The 21,672-nt window shown below is 49.0% G+C and overlaps 1 protein-coding gene across 2 annotated transcripts in view; it reads right to left on the bottom strand.

The window, feature by feature from the left end:
• The window catches only part of PRORP (protein only RNase P catalytic subunit), a 107,134-nt gene that overhangs the window by 82,242 nt on the left and 3,220 nt on the right, over window positions 1-21,672 (bottom strand). For both annotated transcript variants that reach the window (XM_084632004.1, XM_084632005.1), the window contains exons 3-4: window positions 19,681-19,728; window positions 12,642-12,774 (exon numbers count right to left, since the gene is read on the bottom strand). In XM_084632004.1, coding sequence (XP_084488130.1) covers window positions 12,642-12,774; window positions 19,681-19,728 — 181 coding nt within the window. The remainder of the gene's footprint in view (window positions 1-12,641; window positions 12,775-19,680; window positions 19,729-21,672) is intronic.

The raw sequence follows: 21,672 nt of genomic DNA, 5'->3' as shown, positions 1-21,672 counted from the left end.
GTTTGTTGGGATCGGCAGGGTAGGGGCCCAATGGAAAGGTACAGCAGGCCTGGGGTAGAGGATGGGCGGGGTGCGCCCTCGCGCAAGGCTTGGTTGACATAAGCCCGAGCAGCGGGGGTCAAGGTGGCCTTCACCTCCTGAAGTACGCGCCGGGGGGTACGAGGGCTGGAGAGCCCCATGCGCCGAGCGAGCGTCAGGGGATCCAGCTGGTCTCTCCAGTTGTAGTCCAGGAGGTCTCCGACCCTCGTGACTTCCGCCAGGACCAACCTCTGGCGCACCGAGCGGGACTCCGCCACCTGCACATGGAGTTGGGGATTGTGTAGCCGGGGCTCCGTGAGGAGATCTGCTCCTACGGTGGCCGCCACGGACCTGGTCATTAGAAACAGTTTCCAGGTCCGGAGGAGGTCCTGGTAGAAGACCGGCAGCCCGGAGAGGTCTCGCGGAAAACCTCTCGGACAAAGATAAAAGAGCTGCCGGTCGTATTGGAGCCCTTGGAAGCGGCACAGGAAGGCGTGCGCCAATATGCTCCACGTCGAACTACCTGCACTATAAAGGAGCCTCTGGAGGGCCTGGAGGCGGAAAACGCGGACCTGAGTGTACAGACACTTCAGACCCTGCCCTTTCCTTCAGGGGTAAATGAAGAACTCCAACAGGGGCCCAGTGCATTCCTGACCAAAAGAACTCTAGAATCAATCTCTGGAGGTGGGTCAGGAAACCTGGGGCCGGGGCCAGGTTGTTGAGCCGGTACCAGAGCGTCGACAGAACTAGTTGTTTAAGCACCAGTGCTCTCCCTCGGAGGGAGAGACATCGGAGCAGCCTCGTCCATTTCTGGATCCGCTCTATCACCCCACCCTCTAAATTTTGCCAGTTCCCCGGCGGGGAAGGGTGCGTGGCGGAAAGGTAAACGGCGAGATAGAGCAGTGGACCCGCACTCCACCGGATGGTCTGAAGCACGGGTGGGAGGGAGCTTACCTGCCGCCAGTCCCCCACTGCCAAGCCAGAGCTATTGACCCAGTTGACTCGGGTGGAGGAGGCTGCCGAATAGATGGCCTGGCATGCCTCCACTAGCGCCAAGTCGCCCGGGTCCTGGACCACGAGGAGTACATCATCAGCGTACGCCGACAGGACCAGCCACAGCTCCAGCTCCCGCAGCACCAACCCTGTCAACCTCCTGCGGAGGAGACAGAGGAAAGGCTCGATCGCCAGAGCGTACAGCTGGCCCGAGAGGGGGCACCCCTGCCGCACTCCTCGCCCGAAGCTGACCGGTTTGGTCAGGGTACAGTTGAGCCTAACCAAACACTCCGCGGAAGCATACAGCACCCGGAGAAAACTCACAAACTGAGGTCCGAATCCAAACGCCTGCAGAGTGCCCAGGAGGTACCCGCGGTCTACTCTATTGAACACCTTCTCCTGATCAAGAGACAGGAGGGCGAATGACAGACCATCTCTCCGCCCGAGTTCCAAAAGGTCTCGGACTAGAAATAGGTTGTCAAAAATGCTGCGACCCGGAACAGTATAGGTCTGGTCTGGGTGGATCATATCCGCCATCACGGACCCTAGCCGCAGCGAGATTGCTTTCGCTACGATTTTGTAATCAGTGCTAAGGAGTGAGACAGGACGCCAGTTTCGTAAATTGTGGAGGTCCCTCTTCTTCGGCAACAAGGCAAGCATCGCTCGCCTGCACGACAGAGGGAGGACCCCGCTCTGCAAGGACTCAGCCCAGACAGTGACTAGGTCTGGGCCAAGGATGTCCCAGAACACGCAGTATAACTCCACGGTCAGCCCGTCCATGCCTGGAGATTTATTGGTGGGCATGCGACGGAGGGCTTCCGAGAACTTGGCCAGGGTGAGAGGCAGCTCTAGCCGGTCTCGGTCGCCCACGCTGACGGTGGGGAGTTCCTCCCAGAGCACCCCGCAAGCGCCAGGATCGGTCGGATCCGGGGAAAAAAGGCTTGTGTAGAAGTCACAGGCCCTCCCACACATCTCCTCCGGATCCATGAGGCGGGTGCCGTCTTCCACTAGAAGGCAGGTGACGTGTTTCTTGGCCCCCCTCGTTTTCTCCAGGGCATAGAAGAAGCAGGAGCCGCGGTCCATCTCCCGAAGGAGGCGGATGCGGGACCGAACGAAGGCACCTTGGGCCCGGTGGTCCTCGAGGGCCTGGAGCTCCTCCCGACACGCTCCGCAGAGGGACGGATCCTCGGGGTTGGTGGCCAGGCGCCTCTCCATCTCTAAGACCTCCCGTTCCAACTGCTCCATCGCCGCATTTCGCCGTCGGCTGGTGCCCCGAGTGTAGTCACGGCAGAAGAGCTTGGCGCGCACCTTCCCTAGGTCCCACCATCACCGCACTGAGGGAAAGGCACGCCACTGCTCTCGCCAGGCCAGCCTAAACTCCCGGAAGGACGTCACGAAGCTCTCGTCCTCCAACAGGCTGTTGTTAAAGTGCCAATAGGCCAGCCCCGGTCTCTCTGCACGGAGGGAGACCGTTATGGTGGCTAAATGATGGTCGGAGAATGGGGCCGGTCGAATGATGGAGGAGTGGGCCTGTGAAAGATGGAAACGGGATAAATAAATACGGTCCAACCGAGAGTGGTGTGACCGATGGGCCTCCACCCGGACCAAAAGTGAACGTGGAAGTGTCATCTGGGTGATGGTCACGCCAGACGTCCACTAGGGAGTGATGTTCGACTATTCCTCGGAGAATGTTCGCAGCGGCTGGGCTCAGCTCGGCCCCTGAGCGGTCCTGTTCCTCAAGGGTGGTGTTAAAGTCCCCTCCCAGGACCAGGCACTCGTGCGGATCTAGGGTGCCGAGAAAGTCGGACACCCGCTGATAGAATTGTGGCTGCTTTGGGCTCGTTTGCGGGGCATAGATGTTAACAAGGTTGACCACGAGTCCCTCCATACGGACTCGAAGGTGCAGCAGGTGGCCCGGCACGGCCTCAGTGACCCCTAGCACCTCGGGCCGTAGGGTGGGGGAGAACAGGGTCGCCACTCCAGCTTGACAAGTCGTGAAGTGGCTAAAGTATACCCCGTCCCCCCACTCCAGCCGCCACCTGTCCTCGATGGTCGGGTCCGTATGGGTCTCCTGCAGGAAAGCTACAGAGTACCCCCCTTCCTGAAGGTAAGAGAGCACCTGGGACCTGTGGAGAGCCATCCTACAACCCCTGGTGTTCAAGGTAGCAATAATGAGAGGCGTCATGCGGAGGGCTGGGGGGTGGGGGTTTCTTATTGGTGGGGGTGTTCGTGGCCCCCAGCAGGTTGCACAGGAACCCGTGACCCATCCCGTGGATGAGTAGATCTTTTCGGAAGCCGCAGGCCCGCTCGTAGGCCGCAGCACCGCGCTTTCCTTGCCCTCTGCCCTCCTTTATAAGGGCCCTTGTGGCCTGAAGAATTTGATCAAAGTCCCCCCATAGCCGAAGAGCCAGCTGTACCCTATTGCGGGCGCCACGGGTGTGTTCTAGGAACTTCCGTAGTGCATGCCGCAGCTCATGGGGGGGTGGGGTTACGATTTCCGGGGTATTCCCTGGTGGGGCTCTCAATGCAGCCTCGTGGTCCGCTAAGGCGGGTAGGCAGGGTGCGGACCACCGACGGGGCGTCTGACTAGAAAGTGCAAAGACTGCTCCCTGGGGGGAATCTGCGAAAGGCGGGAAAAGAATAACCCCAGGGGCGGCAATAGCATTGCAGAAGGAGGTGAATTGGGCAGGGACAGGGGTAAGGCTCTGGGCTTCAGGAGGCGAGCAGCTAAAAGAAGGTGCCTCCTGAGCAGAGTCGAGGGTTAAGGGGTAAGGGAGGGGGCTCCCAGCGACGCTAGGCGCTGGCTCCGTGGTGGTCTTGGCGGCCATGGCATCAGGTGGTGGACCACCTTCTGCAGGGTGCTCGCCCGGGAAGGCAATTAGGGGGAGGGAGCATGGGGAAAGGGGGGCTGGGGTGAGATTGCCCAGATTGAGGCCAGCTGGCAGTAGATCATCCTCTCCCTGGGTGACCGGGGTCAAATCTAGGGCCTCAATCTCCGCATACACGGAGGAGAGGCCAACTCCTGCTACCCCGAGGGCCTCTCCTCTAGGGCCCGCCTCGACAGTCGCTTCGGGGTTCGCGGGGGGTTCGGGTGGTATCCGGGCAGAAGGAGCTTCCTCAGGGGTCTTGGAGGGGAGGGTCTCCCGTGGAGGGGGGATTCTGCCCTCCAATGCCAGTCTGTCTTCCCCTCCCGACACCAGCGGATGGATCTCACTCGTGGCCGTAGCGGAAGGCTCAATATCAGTGCCTCCCTTCCTGGTCTTCCGGGGGGCTTCCGCATCGGATGGGTGCAGTGGAGCTCAAGCCTTCCGCTTGCCTTGCTTCCCCTGGACTAGGGTCCAGCCCTCCATAGCGTCATCTGGTGGTTAGTTAGCAGGGGTCCTGTCGTGGGGTGGAGGCGATGGTTCAGGGGATCGAGGGGGTAACGGTGAGGCAGCATGAGGGGCGGGGGGTTCTCCTTGGGGCGGGCCCTCTCCTATACTCGGTAATATCTTTGCCACACCCTCCTCCATAGGCTCCGCCGGATTGGTAATAGCAAGGGTGGGACTCCCTTGCTCACCTGGGCGTTGTAGGGGAGGTGTTTCTTGGGCCCGGACGGGAGCAGCAGCGGGTCGAGTAGGAGGAGGGTTGGTTGGTTTCAGGTGCTGGGCGGCCAGGGGCGTCGGCAACGACGGGGCCGATGTCCTGCCGGGTCTTGGGGGTCCCGGGTGCCCCTCCCCCCGGGCCAAGGGGCAGTCTCTGTGGACATGCCCCGCTGAGCGGCAGAGGTAGCACCGGGCCTCTCCCATGGAGTAAAAGACCCCATAGCGGGCTCCTTGGTAAGGGACTAGGAAGGACCCCTCGAGCGCCTCTCCGTCACGCGCCGCTGCCGGTGGCAGAAGCTGCACTTGCCAGCGGAACGAAAGGACGTGACGGAGGGTGGGGTCCTTGCAGCCCAATGGGAGAGGGCTGATGACAGAGACAAGTTTCCCCAGGGTGGAGAGAGCGGGTAACAGGGCAGCATTGGGTAAAAAGGGAGGAATGGAGGTGAGGACGAGGCGAACGCCCAGGTCTTCTAGCGGCTCTAGGGGGACAAACACCCCCCCCACCGCCAGGCCCCTCTCCACCGCCTCCTGGGCGGCAGTCTCCGAAGCTAAGAAAAAAACAACCTTCCCATACATTTTGGAGACCGCCACAATAGCCGTGGGTCCTACCACCTTCGCCAACGCCTGCACGTATGTCTCCACGTGGGGCGAGGCGGGCACCAGGAGGCAACGGACACCATGCCTCCTGGTCAAGGTGGGGAAGGGGCCCCGGCTGCTGGTGATGGTAGTGGGGGCAGTGGGTGGGCGAGATGACGAGGCGGCAGGCAGGGGGGAGCCTGCCACCGCCCGAGCATACGTCCTGGGGGCCGGGGGAGGGACGTTCGCAGAGCTGGTGGAGGGAACAGCAGGGAGGGACGCCATGGTCGATGACGAGGCCACAGCCGTGGGGGCAGCCCCTGCCATGGAGGGCCTAGTGGTTTTAGCGGGGCCCTTTCCTTTCTTCCTGCCCTGGCCTTTCTGGCCAGCTGGGGGGGGGGGTTCCTAGAATCTGGGGGGGCGGTGGACGCAGCAGTGGCAGTAATCGCCCCGGTGCCTCCTGCTGCCGGTGCCCCAGCGGTGGCGGTGGCAGGTGTTTTAACAGTGGGGGGGGGGGTTTGGGGGTTGGGCAGGGGGGTAGGTGTGGGAGGGACAACTGATATTGTTAGAGGGGCCTCACCCCTCTCATTCCCCGCCATTGTGAGCAGGGAGAGATGGGGAGACACCAGAAGGAGGAGGGGGAAGCAGATTAACCGCTCCTCCCTGCTGGGCTGCAGGCTGGGGGGGGGGTACCATATGGGTTGGACTGGAAGGGGGGAAAAACAGAAATCGGGGTCCGGTGATAGGGGCAAGCTGTGGGGTAAACAGTCCAGGTGGGGGGGGTGTGGACCCACGCACGTTTGCCCAAAGAGTCTCGTTTGGTTGGCTGTTATGTCCGGTCCGAAAGGCAAAGTTCAAAGCAAACAGCTGGATCCGAAGGCAGATGGCAGGTTGCCAGCAAGGATGGACGGCGGGGGGCCGTGACAGTTGTAATAATGTTGGGGGGGAGGCACCGATGGATCGGGGGGCAGCTCCGTGCCACACTCCCTGTGCCGCCGCAAACGCAATTAAACCACATCCAAACTCCCCCTCACGAGAGTATAATTCAAAGAATTACTCAGTCTTACGGCCCCCTCCACGATGATTTGTAGCTTCCCTGGGTGATTTCTCTGTCCTCTATCTTCTTCTCCAGCTTTGTTGGCTGTGTACCAAGGCTTCCAGCAGGCCGAGAATGTTGCAGAGATAAGAAGAAATTCCGAGCTGACAGCAAAACGGCTGGGTCTGGGGGCTTCCACTCCCCCCTCCGGATAGCGGGTCGGCAATCTTCCCTCCCCTCCTCCAGGGGTTTCAGCTAAGGCAAATAGCTGTGCCCGAGAGCAGGCGGGGGGGGGGGGGAGGTGCCGGCGGCAAGCTGGCAGCCGACCAGCACTCAAACGGCAGCAAAGAAAAACGGCAAAAAAAACAAAACAAAACAAAAAAGCGTCTGGCCCGGTCGGGGGGGGGGGGGGTGAAACTAAGGCAGGGTCACAAAGTAAGAAAAATCCAGGCCAGGGGGCTTTAGGAAAGAATAGAAAGCAGATAGCTGAGGAGCAAGCAAGGGAGGTCCCGTTTCCCAACAGGGAAGGCTCCAGAACAATGAGGAATTTTCTGGAAACAATTAAGACAGACAGGCTGATTAGAACACCTGCAGCCAATCAAGAAGCTGCCAGAATCAATTAAGACAGGCAGGCTAATCAGGGCACCTGGGTTTAAAAAGGATCTCACTTCAGTTTGTGGCCTGCGTGCGAGGAGCTGGGAGCAATAGGCGCAAGAAGCTGAGAGTGAGAAGGCAGACTACTGGAAGATTGAGAAGTACAAGCATTATCAGACACCAGGAGGAAGGTCCTGTGGTGAGAATAAAGAAGGTGTTGGAAGGAAGGCCATGGGGAGGTTGGACCCTTAAAAATCACATCCTCCTGATTATCATCCAGTTACGAAACAATTTAGAACTTTATAGGTTAATGCTAATACTTTCTCAATTCCACCCTTAAACCTATTGGAACCTAGTTCAGACACTGAACCTTTTGTGTAATGTGCTTCCAATGGGTAACTCCACTTAAGAAGCCGGCCTGCATATTTACATAGTAACTTTAGTTTTCACACGATGGAAAGATACTGGACCAATCAAACTCAAACTTTCACACAGCTGTTACAGGAGCCACTGTAGACAGCTGCAATCCACAGGGCCCTGGGCTGGAACCTGGAGTAGAGGGCGGGCCTGGGTTCCCTTCATTCCCCTAACTTCCTACTTGATACCAGAGAGTTGAACTGGACTGTGGGTTTCACCAGAGGGGAAGGTCTCTGGCCTGTTCCCCGATCCACTAGGTGGATCAGCAGAGACTGCGGGGATTTTTCTTCTTCCTTTCCCCATGCTGGCCAGTGATGAGGCTAACTGACTGAATGGCAGATTTGAGCCACGAAAGTGGCCAAACTGAGGGCTGCCGTGAACCTCTGAGGCGAGCAAATCTGCCAATAAGCGCAGGACCCACCAAGGCAGAGGAGGAACTTTGTCACAGAGCTTTCACAAACAAGCTTCCTGAAAAGTTTTTCAAGCTCTGGTTATTGACCAATAATTGGAAAGAAGATAGTATGAACCCCGATTTTGATCATAAAAAGAAAGAAAAAAAGAACACACTAAGCCATTACAGAGCACATTACACTCATTTGGCTAAAAAAATCCTGCAGGGCCATACAGAGCTATCACTATAGCTTCAAATTCAGTCAATAATTTCCTACTTATGACAACTACTACTAATAATAGGGTTTCAAGTGTTAATTGTATAACAACTCACATGACAGATAAGCATGACTGCTTACTCAAGAGTGTTAACATTTCTAATATGAACTACAAGGTGAAGTGAACTGTACAGCACACACGCCAGCACCACTGACGTCAATCATCTTTCATATAAACTTTATTCCAGTATGTTTCATAGCTTAAATAAATAGGATTACAGAGAAATAATAGAAAAGGAATATATCAAAAGATATAGATAAGACAAAAAACAGCAGTAACAATACTTGGCCCTGATATAGTTCTTTTCTACCATAAATCTCTGAGTACTTTATAAAGATGAGTAGGTGTCATTATGCCCATCAGGCAGGTGGGAAAAACTGAGACACAGAAAGATAAATTGACTTCTGCAAGATCACAAAAACTTAACAGCAGAATCAGAAACAAAACCGAGTTTTCCTGCCTTCCAGGCCTGTGTCCTATTCTCTGAACTTGTCTGAGTTTCATAATAAGACAGTAAATCACGGCGGTGGTGTGATACAGGATGGCAGTTCAATATGTCTTGACAATTAAAAAAGGAGGGAGTATTTGCACCAGTAATACCAGGATTGGGAGAAGGTCAGAGAAGAGCAGTAGTGGATGAGCAAAAGGTACAAACAGCAAAGGGGAATAAAGAAAGAGAGAAAAGGGGAATAAAGCAGATTTGAGTTACTCCACAGTGTATTTTACAAGCAAGGGCTATTTTCACTATACCAGCGCTTGTACTCAATATTTAAAGCCAAGTAGACTATTTTTTAAACTGAGAATATAGTCTCTAATTCTTTCTCCACAATGATGTATACATTGTCCCTAAAGACTCAGTTCAATACGGTATAGATGCTTTGTAAGTAGTCCTAAAGTGGCATGTTACTTTGGGGGTTAGGGAGAAGGTCATTATAAATGCAGGGAAGATGACAAATGCTTTCACAGTGAACTCTAGATTGAAGTCAGTACCAAGTAAGAAGTGCTTTACTTTAAGCAGGGATAAGTCATGCCAACAACTGCAGAGCACTCTAGGGCAAAACAAATAGACTAAAAATAAACCCAACAATCTTTCCATTTCCTCCCTTGCCTATCAATCCTCTCACCCATCGCTAGCAACTAGGGACACAAAGATCCTCTGGTTCCTTAGGGGGTGACAGTTTTAGGGAGAACCAGGCAAAGAACCACATACAGGGACCAGGTGGCCCAAACCTCCCCCAAAAAGAGGAAAATTCTGGAAATTCAGCGTGGCCTGATTTCCTCCCCTCTCCACAATGGAGGAAGCAGATGGGACATCTGTGCAGCCTAAACTTCCACATGAGAAATAGTAGTGGACTAACCCACCCAAGAATGGGCACAAAAAGTTGTACAAGTGCACACACAGACATGTATGACATGAATGTTGTATTCGAGGGATATTGAGATTTTAAGTGTCAGGATATGTCGGGATTTTGACCAGGGCCTACTCAGCCTACAGTAATGAAAAGATGATCAACCTGCAATTCTCTGTGGTATTCCCTCTATTAGCCAATGGTAAGAACAACTGGCAGGCCTTCACCACTATAGAAAATTCAATAGAACAGATTTTCAACTAGCAGTCAACAGATGAAGATAGTACAGAAACAACAATGGTTCCCAATGCAGATTACAGTACTGGTATCGGGGCTAGTTCAAGCAAATCCGGGGCCTAGCACACTTTTCAATTAGGTCCCCCACTGCCAGGGGGTAGTTCAATATGTGACCTGCTCTCCCTCTCCTACATACTCCAAATGGTTCTGCAGCCAGCTGGGTGGGTAATGGAAATAGGGAATATGGCCCTAACTGCTGTGCATTCATGGAGAACAAGTGGAAGAAGGTTACCAACTAAACCAAACTCGAAGCTGAACCGTGATAATAGAATCATAGGGTTAGAAAGGGTCCCAAGGGTCATCTAGTCTAACCCCCAACAATTTTTTATTCCCCATTTCCCAGGCCTGCACAGGGATATCCTTCCTCCCAAGGAATAGCACCGGGCCCCATCAGTAGCTCCACTGACTCCAGAGGGAACACTCATGGTGTAAGGTACTATTGATGTAACCTGGTTAACGAGACAAAAGAGACCCTGATTCCCCACAGGCCTCAAACTGGGACTCAAAGGGTATGAGCTGTACACCAGAGCTGCAAGGTATAATTTCCTGCTCCAACAGACATACCTGTGCTAGTTCTGATTGGGCTATTGTGCTAAAAATACAAGCGTAGCCACTGCAGCATGAGTAAGGGGATGGGCTAGCTCCATGATCTCAGATGGGATCATACTCAGGACAGCCAGCCCATCATTCTGCTGCAGCTATACTTCTGGTTTTATCATGCTAGCTGGATCAGGGCTGGCTGGGTACATCTACTCAAGCTGAAAATTGCATCTCCCAGCTCCAACATAAACATACCCAAACAAACTTCATAAATTAGCTTAACTAGTTAAGGAATCAGAGAAATATAAACCCGTTACTTTACCAGGATTTCTCTGAGGAATTCTAAAAAATAGGTGGTATTGCTCATGTTACCATGCAACAATTCTTCCCAATTCTTGTTTAAATTTTAGTACTATGGAGCAGCAGTAGCCATTTGACAATATTAAGGTTGCTGCTACATTTTTTTAAAGCTGATTCTGTAGCCCCTGTAAAATTCACAAAAGAAGTCAGATCAGTTTGAAAGTTGGGAGGATAAATCTGAAGCCAGGATAAACTTTGTGGGAAAAATATGAAGATACTTGAACAATGGGGTTCAGAGACAATGGGTACCCTAGAATTAGGTGTTTTAAAAGTTTCGAACATCTAATGCTTTTTCTGTACACAAATAGGGAAGAAACAGTAAGTAAGGTAATCATGGAACTTATATAGCTAGACTCTTCTTGTTGACATCTAGTGCATGGTATCATCAGAGGTCTAAAATCTGAAATATGAAAAGTTATCAGACCTTCTTTTTGGCACTATGGAATGGAATGACAGAAAGCTGGCAATCTATACACTGCTAGCAGAGAGCACAAGCTTCCTAGCTGAGCTGTTAACTGTACTTCCAGCTTCACCCTAATCCATTCAACAAGAGGCTTGGCAAGGACAGGAAGAAGAGAAGGGGAGAACTGACAGCTGAAGCTGTGACAGGTGTGTAGATAACAGCTCAGCTCCTCTTCCAGCAGCTCTTGCCAGCATACTGGGTTTAGGGACAAGTTCCATTCCCTCCATGCTCTTGGGGGCAGGATGACAGGGGTGGGGAACTTGTCCCTGAGACCAATACAGGAGATGAAGAATCAGCCCAGCTCTTTATATGGCTTCTCTATACAATAAATTCTCTGTTGAACACCAGCAGGGGAAGTGCCAATCTGACAAGTGTATTGTGGGGAATCAGGATGCCACCCCTGACCTTTCTGATGATGTGCATGAACAGTGGGGAGGCAAAGATTTAGGTGATGCCAGGAAAGACAGCAGGAATGAAGTAGTAAGTGGAGACATGGATAGCCCTCCAGTGATGGGCCCCATAATGCCCCACTCTCCTGGGTTTGGTAGGGCTTCTTCACCTGCAAGAGTGCTAGAGAGCTGGAGCTGCTGTACTCCCTAAAGATCACCAGAGCTATCTGCTACAGAGGTTGGAGCTGAACTCTGGCACTACCAGCAGCAAAGCCCAGCATTCTCATAATGGTTTGATCTTGTTACTATTAAATGTCAGCAAACAAAATTTCTCAGATGTGGCACTGGCTCCATCTAGCGGTCTTTTATCTTTCAACTCCATTAAGTATCCAGGCTGCTTGTTTGCTAAAGTCAACACATAATGATGAGTAAGGACTTGCAAAGCAAAGCAAAAAAAGAAAACGTAAGAAGAGCATTTGACCATGATTTGTACGTATTGTACCATTTCTAACTCGTATTTATGCAGTGATCCCTGTTCAAAGCAAGATGTTCCCACTGCAGATGATATATTACTATAGCCCATGTACATTTAGGACTGCGAGGTTAGTGTTAATTTCTTGTGAATTTTGACAGGTAATATTGATGTTTATTTTAAAATATTTTTCCTAGTTTTGACTTAAACTATTGCACTATTGAAAAATCCAGCATTCAAGATTTAATAAACATAAGCTTCAGAAATAAACAATATTTAATGAGATGGCAGAGACTTCCCTTTTTTGCTAGGACAACCTAGGTATTTTTAAACTTTTCTCCATTGAAAATTTCATTCATGAATCATGGAATATTTTCCACTGGTTTTTGGATGGGGAAAAATTGACATTTATTAACATTTACTACTAAAAATGTAATCGTTCTAGTCCACGTATCCTCTCCTCAAATGACCAACTAGAAAGATGTGAAAAATTATGAGGGTGAAGGGAGAAATGGAGAGTTCAGCACTTGGATTCATGTTATTAAATTGTGGAGAAAATGTAGGCAGGTTATTAAAATATTTGTGAGTTTCTTACTGATTAAGACAAAAATTAAAGATATACTGAAGGAATTGAAGGACCAAAATCATAAGTGAGATTAAGAATAAATGTATATGATTATAAGCAGAATGTCGAAATGAATTCTCAAATACATTTTACTATAAATCAATCAGTGAAAATGTATAGTATTAGCATGACACAACTTTTAAAAAAAATCCTTAATATAAAATTAAGTGTTAAAAAAATTATTATGGCTCTTAGACCTATTAAACATTAGTCACTTCTGACTCTCCAGTCAATAAACCTGAAGGCCCTTGAGACCTACCTGAGGAGTCGTCTTCCTGAATGTATCAGTTCCCTGGATCACATCTTTCATTATTTTTTCCTTGAGTGCATTGTACTCTTCTTGGCTCAGATTAATAGATTCCAGGTTTTGGTTACAAACTGGACATTTTCCACTGTAACGGTAATAAAACCACAAACAAAGTATGCATGTGTGTGAATAAGAATCGTAAAAGATCCATATGTTAAAATTCACTTTCATTTATTAACTGACTATGCATGCCTCTTTCTGTGCAAACAAAAAATAAATAAGTAATCAGAAAACGACTTGTGCCCAGTTTGGGCCAGATCCAAAACCTATGGAAATCAATGGAAATACTCCAACTGACTTCAGTGGGTTCTGGATCAGATCCTTGGGGACATTTAGGGGTCAATTTCTGTGCCAGAGGTCCTAGTAGCAAAGGGAGAGGAAAGATGGTCCAGTGATTACAGCCCTACGCTGTGGCTTGGGAGAACAGCATTCAATTACAAGCACTACCACAAACTTCCTCCGTGACCTTGGAAAATACATTTAGTCTTTCTCTGTCTCAGTTATCCCCATCTGTACTTTTCTGCCTCATAAGTGTGTTGCAAAGACAAAATACATTAAAAACTCAAAATGATCAGATACTACAGAGGGGATCACAGAAATAACCTAAAATTGACTAAAGCATTGACTGAGCTACCTGAGCCTTTCCATGCTGACTCCCGCTTTGACATAGTCTTTCCCCACTGCTGGAACTTTTAACTGTGCACAGGGGCAGCGAATTATATGGGCTCCAGAAAATTCAGGGCCCGGCTCCATCAATGTTTGGAGCCAGGTCTCTCTCCTGGCCCTGCCTGCCAGCCCACGCGCCTCCCCGGGAGTGTCCCCATGCCCCGCCCACCTCCCCCGGAGCGTGCCTGCCTGCGCCCTGGGCGGCTGCCCCCTGCAGCTCCGCACTGCACTCCCTTGCCCGCTGCTGCCAACTACAAAAGGAAGTGGCGCTGATAGCAGGCTGAGGAGGCGCACACGTGATGGCAGCCCTCCCTCTCCCCCACCTCCCCGGCACCCACCACAGAGGAGGTGAGGGGGCTTCCTGGACCTGAGAGGCGCCCAGCCCCTAGGAGCATGTGCAATGACAGTGCCGGGTGAGTGTGCTGCTGCTGGGGGTGGGGGAAGGGAAGAGGCGGGAGAGAGCTCTCTGCTGCCAGTGGGGAGAGGGCTGGGGGGGACTGTGGAGCCCTCCTCCCTGGCTCTGGCCCCAGGGTAGCCTGCTTGCATCCTGGGGTCCTCATCCCCAGCCCCACCCCAGAGCTCACACCCCCAGCCAGAGCCCTCACCCCTCCTCACCCCAACCCTCTGCCCTAGCCCTGAGCCCCTCCCACAGCCCACATCCCCAGCCAGTGCTCTCATCGCCCCATACCCCAACTCTCTGCCCTAGCCCTGAGCCCCTCCCACACCCCTCATCCTCAGCCCCACCCCAGAGCCTGCACCCTCAGCCAGAGCCCACAGCCCCCCACATTGTGCAATATAGGGCAACTGTTAAAATGCTTACTGTTTCCATGCCATTTTTACATTATTTTAAAAAATATATATTGGCTTACAAGGCAGGTGTGGGGGCGGGACTTGGACCCGTTCTGGGCACCACCAAAAGTTATACAAACCTGCTGCCCTGGACTGTGCAGGGGTGAGACTCTGGCAGGGTGGGAAGCATCAGGAAAAGATTCTGGCAACTCCTCACAGCAGGAGCCTTTCACTAAGGAAAGGCTCTGGCAGGAAGGAGGCAGCAGAGAGGAGGCAGTGAGACACTGCACTGCTCAATGTAGCAGTGTAGATGTGGAAGGCACTGCAAAGATCCCATTTTGCCAGCTACCCCCTATTAAACTAAACTGATATATTCAGACAGTAAACATCCCAATAACCAGGTCAACCTACACTATTTATAAATTAAATACTGAGCAGCTCCAAATCCATTAGAGATGTATCATGTAAAGCATGTTCCAGGCAAAGAATCAGAGGGTTAGAAGGGATCGCAAGGGTCATTACCTCTGCCAAGACGCAAGATTTGTTGGGTCTAAATCATCCAAGACAGATGACTATTCAGCCTCCTTTTGAAAACCTCCAGTGAAGGAGCTTTCACAATCTCCTTACGCAGTCTGTTCCATTGTCCTACCATTCTTACAGTTATGAAGTTTTTTCAAGAGATTTAAGCTAAATCTGCTATGCTGTCATTTGAACCCATTGCCTCTTGTCCTGCCCTCAGTGGCAAGAGAACAACTTTTCTCCATCTTTTTTTATGGTAGCCTTTCAAATATTTGAAGGTTGCCCCAATCTCCTCTTTTTCAAACTAAACATACGTAGTTCCTTCAGCCTTTGCTCAGATGGCTTGCATTCCATCCCTTTAATCATCTTTGTTGTTCCCCACCCCACCCCCTTGCCCTTTCTGTTTCCCAAGTAGCTATGTTTCTTTTCAATAAATGGATTTTTTGGCTTTGAAAACATTCTTTATTATTGCATAAAGTAGAAGATACCTTAGCCTAGGAAAGAAACCGGCACTGTAAGCCAACGTAGCAAACACAGATTCCTATTAACATTGGAACCACTACACTTCACTACCGCACAGGGCATTACTGGTGGCTTTCTGCCTCAAATTGCTCCCTCAAGGCATCCCTAATCCTTGCAGCCCCACATTGGGCCCCTCTAATAGCCCTGCTCTCTGGCTGTTCAAATTCAGCCTCCAGGTGTTGAACCTCTGAGTTCCATGCCTGAGTGAATCGTTCACCCTTCTCTTCACAAATGTTATGGAGGGTACAGCAAGCGGATATAATCACAGGGATGCTGTCATCGGCCAGGTCCAGCTTCCCATACAGACAGCGCCAACAGCCCTTTAAACAGCCAAAAGCACACTCCACAGTCATTCTGCACCGGCTCAGCCTGTTGTTGAACCGCTCCTTGCTGCTCTCAAGGCTCCCTGTGTAGGGTTTTAGGAGCCACGGCATTAAAGGGTAAGCGGGGTCTCCAAGGATCACAGTGGGCATTTCAACTTCCCCTACGGTGATCTTCTAATCTGGGAAAAAAGTCCCGGCTTACAGCTTCCTGAATAGGCCAGTGTTCCGAAAGATGCGTGCATCATGCACCTTTCCGGGCCAGCCTGCGTTAACGTCAATGAAACATCCATGGTGATCCACAAGCGCCTGGAGAACCATAGAGAAATATCCCTTCCGATTAACGTACTCGGAGGCTAGGTGGGCTGGTGCCAGAATTGGAATGTGTGTGCCATCTATCGCACCTCCGCAGGTAGGGAAACCCATTTGTGCAAAGCCATCCACAATGTCATGCATGTTACCCAGAGTCATGTTTCTTCTGAGCAGGATGCAGTTAATGGCCCTGCAAACTTACATCAACACGATTCCAACAGTCGACTTTCCCACTCCAAACTGGTAAGCAAACGATCAGTAGCTGTCTGGAGTTTCCAGCTTCCAGACTGCAATAGCCATCCGCTTCTCCACCGTCAGGGCAGCTCTCAATCTCGTGTCCTTGCACCGCAGGGTGGGGGCGAGCTCCTCACACAGTCCCATGAAAGTGGCTTTTCTCATCCAAAAGTTCTGCAGCCACTGCTCATTATCCCAGACTTGCAAGACGATGTGATCCCACCACTCAGTGCTTGTTTCCCAAGCCCAAAAGCAGCATTCCACAGTGGTAAGCATGTCCGTGAATGCCACAAACAAACTTGTGTCATATGCGTTCCTCAAGTCAATATCATCGGAGCCCTCACTGTCACTTTGGCTCATAAGGAATAACTCGCCTGCCAAACGGGACGTGTTGCGAGACTCATCAACATACTCCTCAGCAGTTTGGGCTCCATTCCCGCAGACCGAAAGGGAAGACAGAGCACGCAGTACAAAAAATGTTGAAAGATGGCACCAAATGTGGACAGAAGCACAGGGATTTCTGGGATATGAACCAATGCATCACGGGGCGTTGGGACAGGACCCAGAATGCCCCACCCCTACACCCCCTTCCCACAAGCCACAGCGCCAGAATGGGAAGAGGTACTCTGTGGGATAGCTGCCCATAATGCACCGCTCCCAATGCTGCTGCAAGTGCTGAAAATGTGGACAGACTGCAGCGCTTTCCGAAGGCGGGTTTAATTCAAAAGCACTCTACATCTGCAAGTGTAGCCATGCCCCATGTACAAGAACACCCCGGATCTCAAGTTAATTTGCCCAACTAAAATGTGATTGCCCCAATTTCTTTGAGATCAGAATGAGGTTTTTGTTGACGTTGTTTTTTAATTAAGTTGTGTTGCCTATCCCTGCCTCAAAGACAAACTAATGATCTAACACTCTTAAAAATCCTTGGTGAACCACCTAACTTATATGTCTGATTGTGGATGAAAATTACAACCAATTCCAACCTTAGCTTTTTTGGTAAAAGGTGGCAGTGGATAAAGAAACAAAGGATCAGCTTTTTTTTTTGCTTAATTCCCCCTTTAGTGTTGCTTGGCCAGGTAAGTACAGGGGGAACTAAGCTAATCGTGTCTGATCTCTCCCTGAAAACTTTGAGGGCTTTTACAAAAAATATGAGGTAGAAGACCTGTTTTCATCCTCAGATTGCACATGCCAACCACTGTCTCCAGGATTTTTAAGTACAAGTCAGCAGGTTGTCCAGTAGGCAGTACATAAAATGTCATTTATCCTGAACAGTTCTTTGGTTGTTCCAGGCTGCCAGACAAAAGGATTTTTCCTTGCCTCCTCTCACTTAGGTCTTTTCATAGATGCAAAGTAGAATGTTGATGTTTCACATTTTCCCCTCTACGATGCTCTGTTCAGAGGCTTACATTCATCCAGCTGTGCATGCTTTGAACTGAAGGAGGGATCATTCTTTTTTACATCAATCAATGTGTGAAGTTCTGATCTGCATAGTCCTAGAACACTGCCATAGATTTTGAGCTTTAAATGTTAAGAAACAGCAAGTCATTCTCCCCTGATTTTTGCACAGAGAAAAGCGAAGAGTGAGCCGAAGTATATTTCTTACCCAACACAACCACAAATACCTAATTGGCACAACAACCAGACTTCTGGTCTATATCAAAACACAGACCATAAGCAAAAAATATTCCAAGATTGCATAAATTACTGTGTGGACAGTGTATTTGCTGACTTCACACACTAACAATGAGCAACTTTTAATACATTCCACATACTCAACCCACTGGTTGCTATCACAGGCCCAAGCCACACATCTGTATTAATCAGATGTCTGGCTATTTAAATAATCTAAACTCCTGATAAATAATTCTAAATACAACAGGCAAAAATTAGAACGACCTTGTTAAAACTCCACAATTTAAGAGCCCACAAGAAAGACCCCAAAAATTATTGAGACTCCACCAAAATTATTAAAGTTATCATTTACAGACTTTGTTACAGCTGGCATATTTAAACCTTGAATCTTTTTCCAGTATCACTTTATATTAGTTAGAAAGATCTAATCGTAGAATAAAGTAAAGTCACATTATGCTTTGTTTAACAAATTCATAACATTGTTTCCCCAAGAGCCAAAGCCTGCTGAGTAGGTGTTCTAAGAGCAGCATAACCAACGAACCTCCTATGAGGTAAATTTCAGTGACTATTCAGGGTAACATTGTTTTTAGCACACAGTTGGATGCAGGGTCCTGCAGGGTAAAAGTAGCATACATTCCCCTCAGGAATGAAAGCTGATTACACCTCTGCATGGTTTAGGAAAAAACGTTTTTTCTCTCCCACACACACCGTTCCCTGACAGTTAGGTGCACTGTTCAATTATTTTCTGGAGTGGTAGGGATAACATCAGACTTAACAAGCTGATGTTTGGATCCAGCATACCAATTGCCATGTGGAATCCCTAAGTGGAAGAGAATTAGAGCTTTCCATAACTGACCTTGGGAAGTCAAACAGCCTTTCTAACTCTCAAAGAAAAATTAATAGTCAGAAGTGTCTAAGTCTGAAGCTCCTGATTATCAGGACTAGAAGAAGCTACAAGCTCCAGGAAGCTGGAGGAGGAAGAAAACAAGCAGCCTGTATGCTGAAAATCAGACTTTACAGCAGCCCACTCCTGCTCCCACAGCAGTCAATGTTTCCTCCCCTCCCCCCCGCCCCGACTTCAGTAGCAGCAGATGCAATACATACTCACATTTAAGAAAAGCTAAGAGAAATGTTAAAGAGTTAGCACCTGTACACTCTATTTTCATTACAAACCCTAAGCAGCATATAACTCAAAGATGTTCCTATCTTTGACACAATTCCAATACACATGAAAGACAAATCTGGCCTTCAAATTAGACTGACAATATGTAAGACACATTCACAAAGTTACAAATATTTGTATATTATATTTTGAAGAAATATGTATCTAAATTGTCTATGAAGGAAAATACTTTGCAATTCCTTGATTTTGTCCATACTGCAAATTAACATTTTTTTGTGTGCAAATCTCTGTGGTAGGGCCAGGTTCTGAGCAATTACATAGGGACAGTTTACTCTAACCAAAATAATAATTTTGGCAAGGGTCTCTGGCTCCTAACCACCTCCCATACAGGTTTACAGTCAGTAAATAAACAAACAGCCCTACAAACAGAGCAGCTCATTTCCTTCCCACTATAGTCAACAAAATAGCTTTCTCCTCCTGCTACAGGTATATCCCAGACCCTCTTTAAGATGCAGGCCCTAATTAGCTCCCAGCTAAGAGCAACCCCTAGACCTGTCTTTGAACCCTGCCTGAAAGTTAACTCAAAATAAATAAACCCATCACCAGACACATACACTGTCAGGTTCAGAGTCTTCCTAAGGGCACTGTCGGGGTGGGATTGCAGATCCATGGCATCACCTCAGGGGTTTGAGAAGTCCTGTACACCCGCCAAAAAGTGTATGTTAGAAATTATGATCAAAGAATTTATTTCAAAAAGAAATTTGAAATGACAGAATAGCAATAGTCCTTTTGCTTTGTTTTATCAAAGTAAAGTTCATGGCAAAAAAAACCAAACACATTATTTATTTTTTACATAAAATATTGTATTTACCTATTTTTAATGGTAGTTAAGCGTCCTTCCCAGTTCTCTCCTGGAATACTAAAAACAAAAATATATAGAATATAAATAATGTTAGACTTCTGTGTCATCATTTTTTTTAACTACAGTACAGCCAAAAGATTTTTTTTCTGGTCTGCATCTAGAAATAAAAATAATAACTGTTTACATATAAGGAGAAATTATATGAAGGCTCATCTGTTATACCTGCTTATGTGCAACACCCTGCATATGACTACTTAAGCATTTATCCGCAGTGGAACAGGCCTTGGGCCAGACAGAGACAGAGAACAAAAACTCTGCAGTCCAATGGTTAAAGCACAAACCCCCCAGAGGTGGAATACTTTGGTCCAGTCCCTCTGCTCCAATGACTCTTTCATGATTTATCTGCAGCGGAACAGCTTCAACAGGAGAGTTTGACAGGTTTCAGAGTAGCAGCCGTGTTAGTCTGTATTCGCAAAAAGAAAAGGAGTACTTGTGGCACCTTAGAGACTAACCAATTTATTTGAGCATAAGCTTTCGGGAGCTACAGTGAGCTGTAGCTCCCGAAAGCTTATGCTCAAATAAATTGGTTAGTCTCTAAGGTGCCACAAGCACTCCTTTTCTTTTAGGAGAGTTTGAGTTAGCCCCGCATCAGAATACCCAATAGCTTACAGGTTACAGCACCGTCCTGAAAAGCAGATCTGCTCTTCAAATCCTTTCTTCCCCTCTGGCAGAGAGTGGGGAATTGAACCTGGGTCTTCCATATCCCAGGCAACTGTGCTAACCGCTGGACTAAAAGTTATAAAGTGGGCATGGGAACCAGCACCACTTCCTCTGGCCAGTTTGCATGTAGTGAGGCAGGTGCCTAATTAATTAAAAAAAAAAAAAAAAAGGCTTAGGCACCTAAACCCACTAACTCAAGGTAGCTGGTTCCCATCCATGCATCACTAAGCAGATATAGGCACCTCCCTACAGCCCAGATTTAGGAACCTCTCTCTGAGAGAGGAGTGGGGCTTAGCACACACCCCGTCATCAGCATCTCCAATTGGCTAATCAAGGGCTTGTCTACAGTGACACTTTACAGAACTGCAACATTCTTGCTCAGGTGTGAAAAAACACCCCCGAGTGTAGCAAGTTTCAGTGCTGTAAAGCGCCAGTGTAGACAGTGCCCTAGCGCTGGGAGCTACGCCCCTCGTGGAAGTGGTTTTTCTAGAACGCTGGGAGAGCTGTCTCCCAGCACTCTGCCGCGACCACACGAGCCACATTAAAGTGCTGCCGCAGCAGTGCTTTAACATTGCCATTGTCGACTAGCCCTCCGTCCAGTGCTGGCTTTTATGGATTGCACTTCTTAGGTGACCATCTCTCCCCATTCACTGAATAGGGAGCCTAGGCAAATAACTCGGTTTCGTGGATCACCACGTTGTTCCTGTGCCTAGATATGAGGCACTGTGACACTAAGCATTACAAGGCCTAAGTCTCTTTATGGATCCCACACAAAGTCACTGCAACTTGACTCTGCAATGCTTGCATTGGGACCTTTTGACACTGCATCATCACAGTGCCAACACACACATCACTACACTGCATTGGCCACAATGATATATGAGGTTCTTTACCTGTCTTGAAAGATAAGAGAAAACAGGAAACCCTATTACCCTTCCTCCCATCAACTCAACTCTGTACATGAGCAGGCTTTCCCCCTGACCAAAATATGATGAGGCTGTCCTCTTTTATTCCCACTAACAAGATTTTTTTTTTAAATTACAGTTCTGCTCTGAGAAGCAATTATGCAAAAACAGCACTTTCTTATTCAACAGATCTCATTCTTGTGTGTACAGATCTCATTCTTGTGTACTAACATCTGCTGACTTCAGGGCCTTCTACTGAAATTACTCTGGTTACCCTCTGAGCTAACACATATTAGAAGGAATGAGCCAGAATTTGTTTTCTCATGGCATTTGCTGTTTTCTTGTACCAGAGAGGAAAACTGTCTCAATTTTGTAC

The sequence above is a fragment of the Lepidochelys olivacea genome (assembly GCF_965140295.1).
Source record: "Lepidochelys olivacea isolate rLepOli2 genome assembly, chromosome: 6".
NCBI classification, from domain to species: Eukaryota; Metazoa; Chordata; order Testudines; family Cheloniidae; genus Lepidochelys; species Lepidochelys olivacea.
The sequence above is the reverse complement of the archived record's forward strand: the minus strand, read 5'-3'. Positions and strand labels throughout refer to the sequence as shown.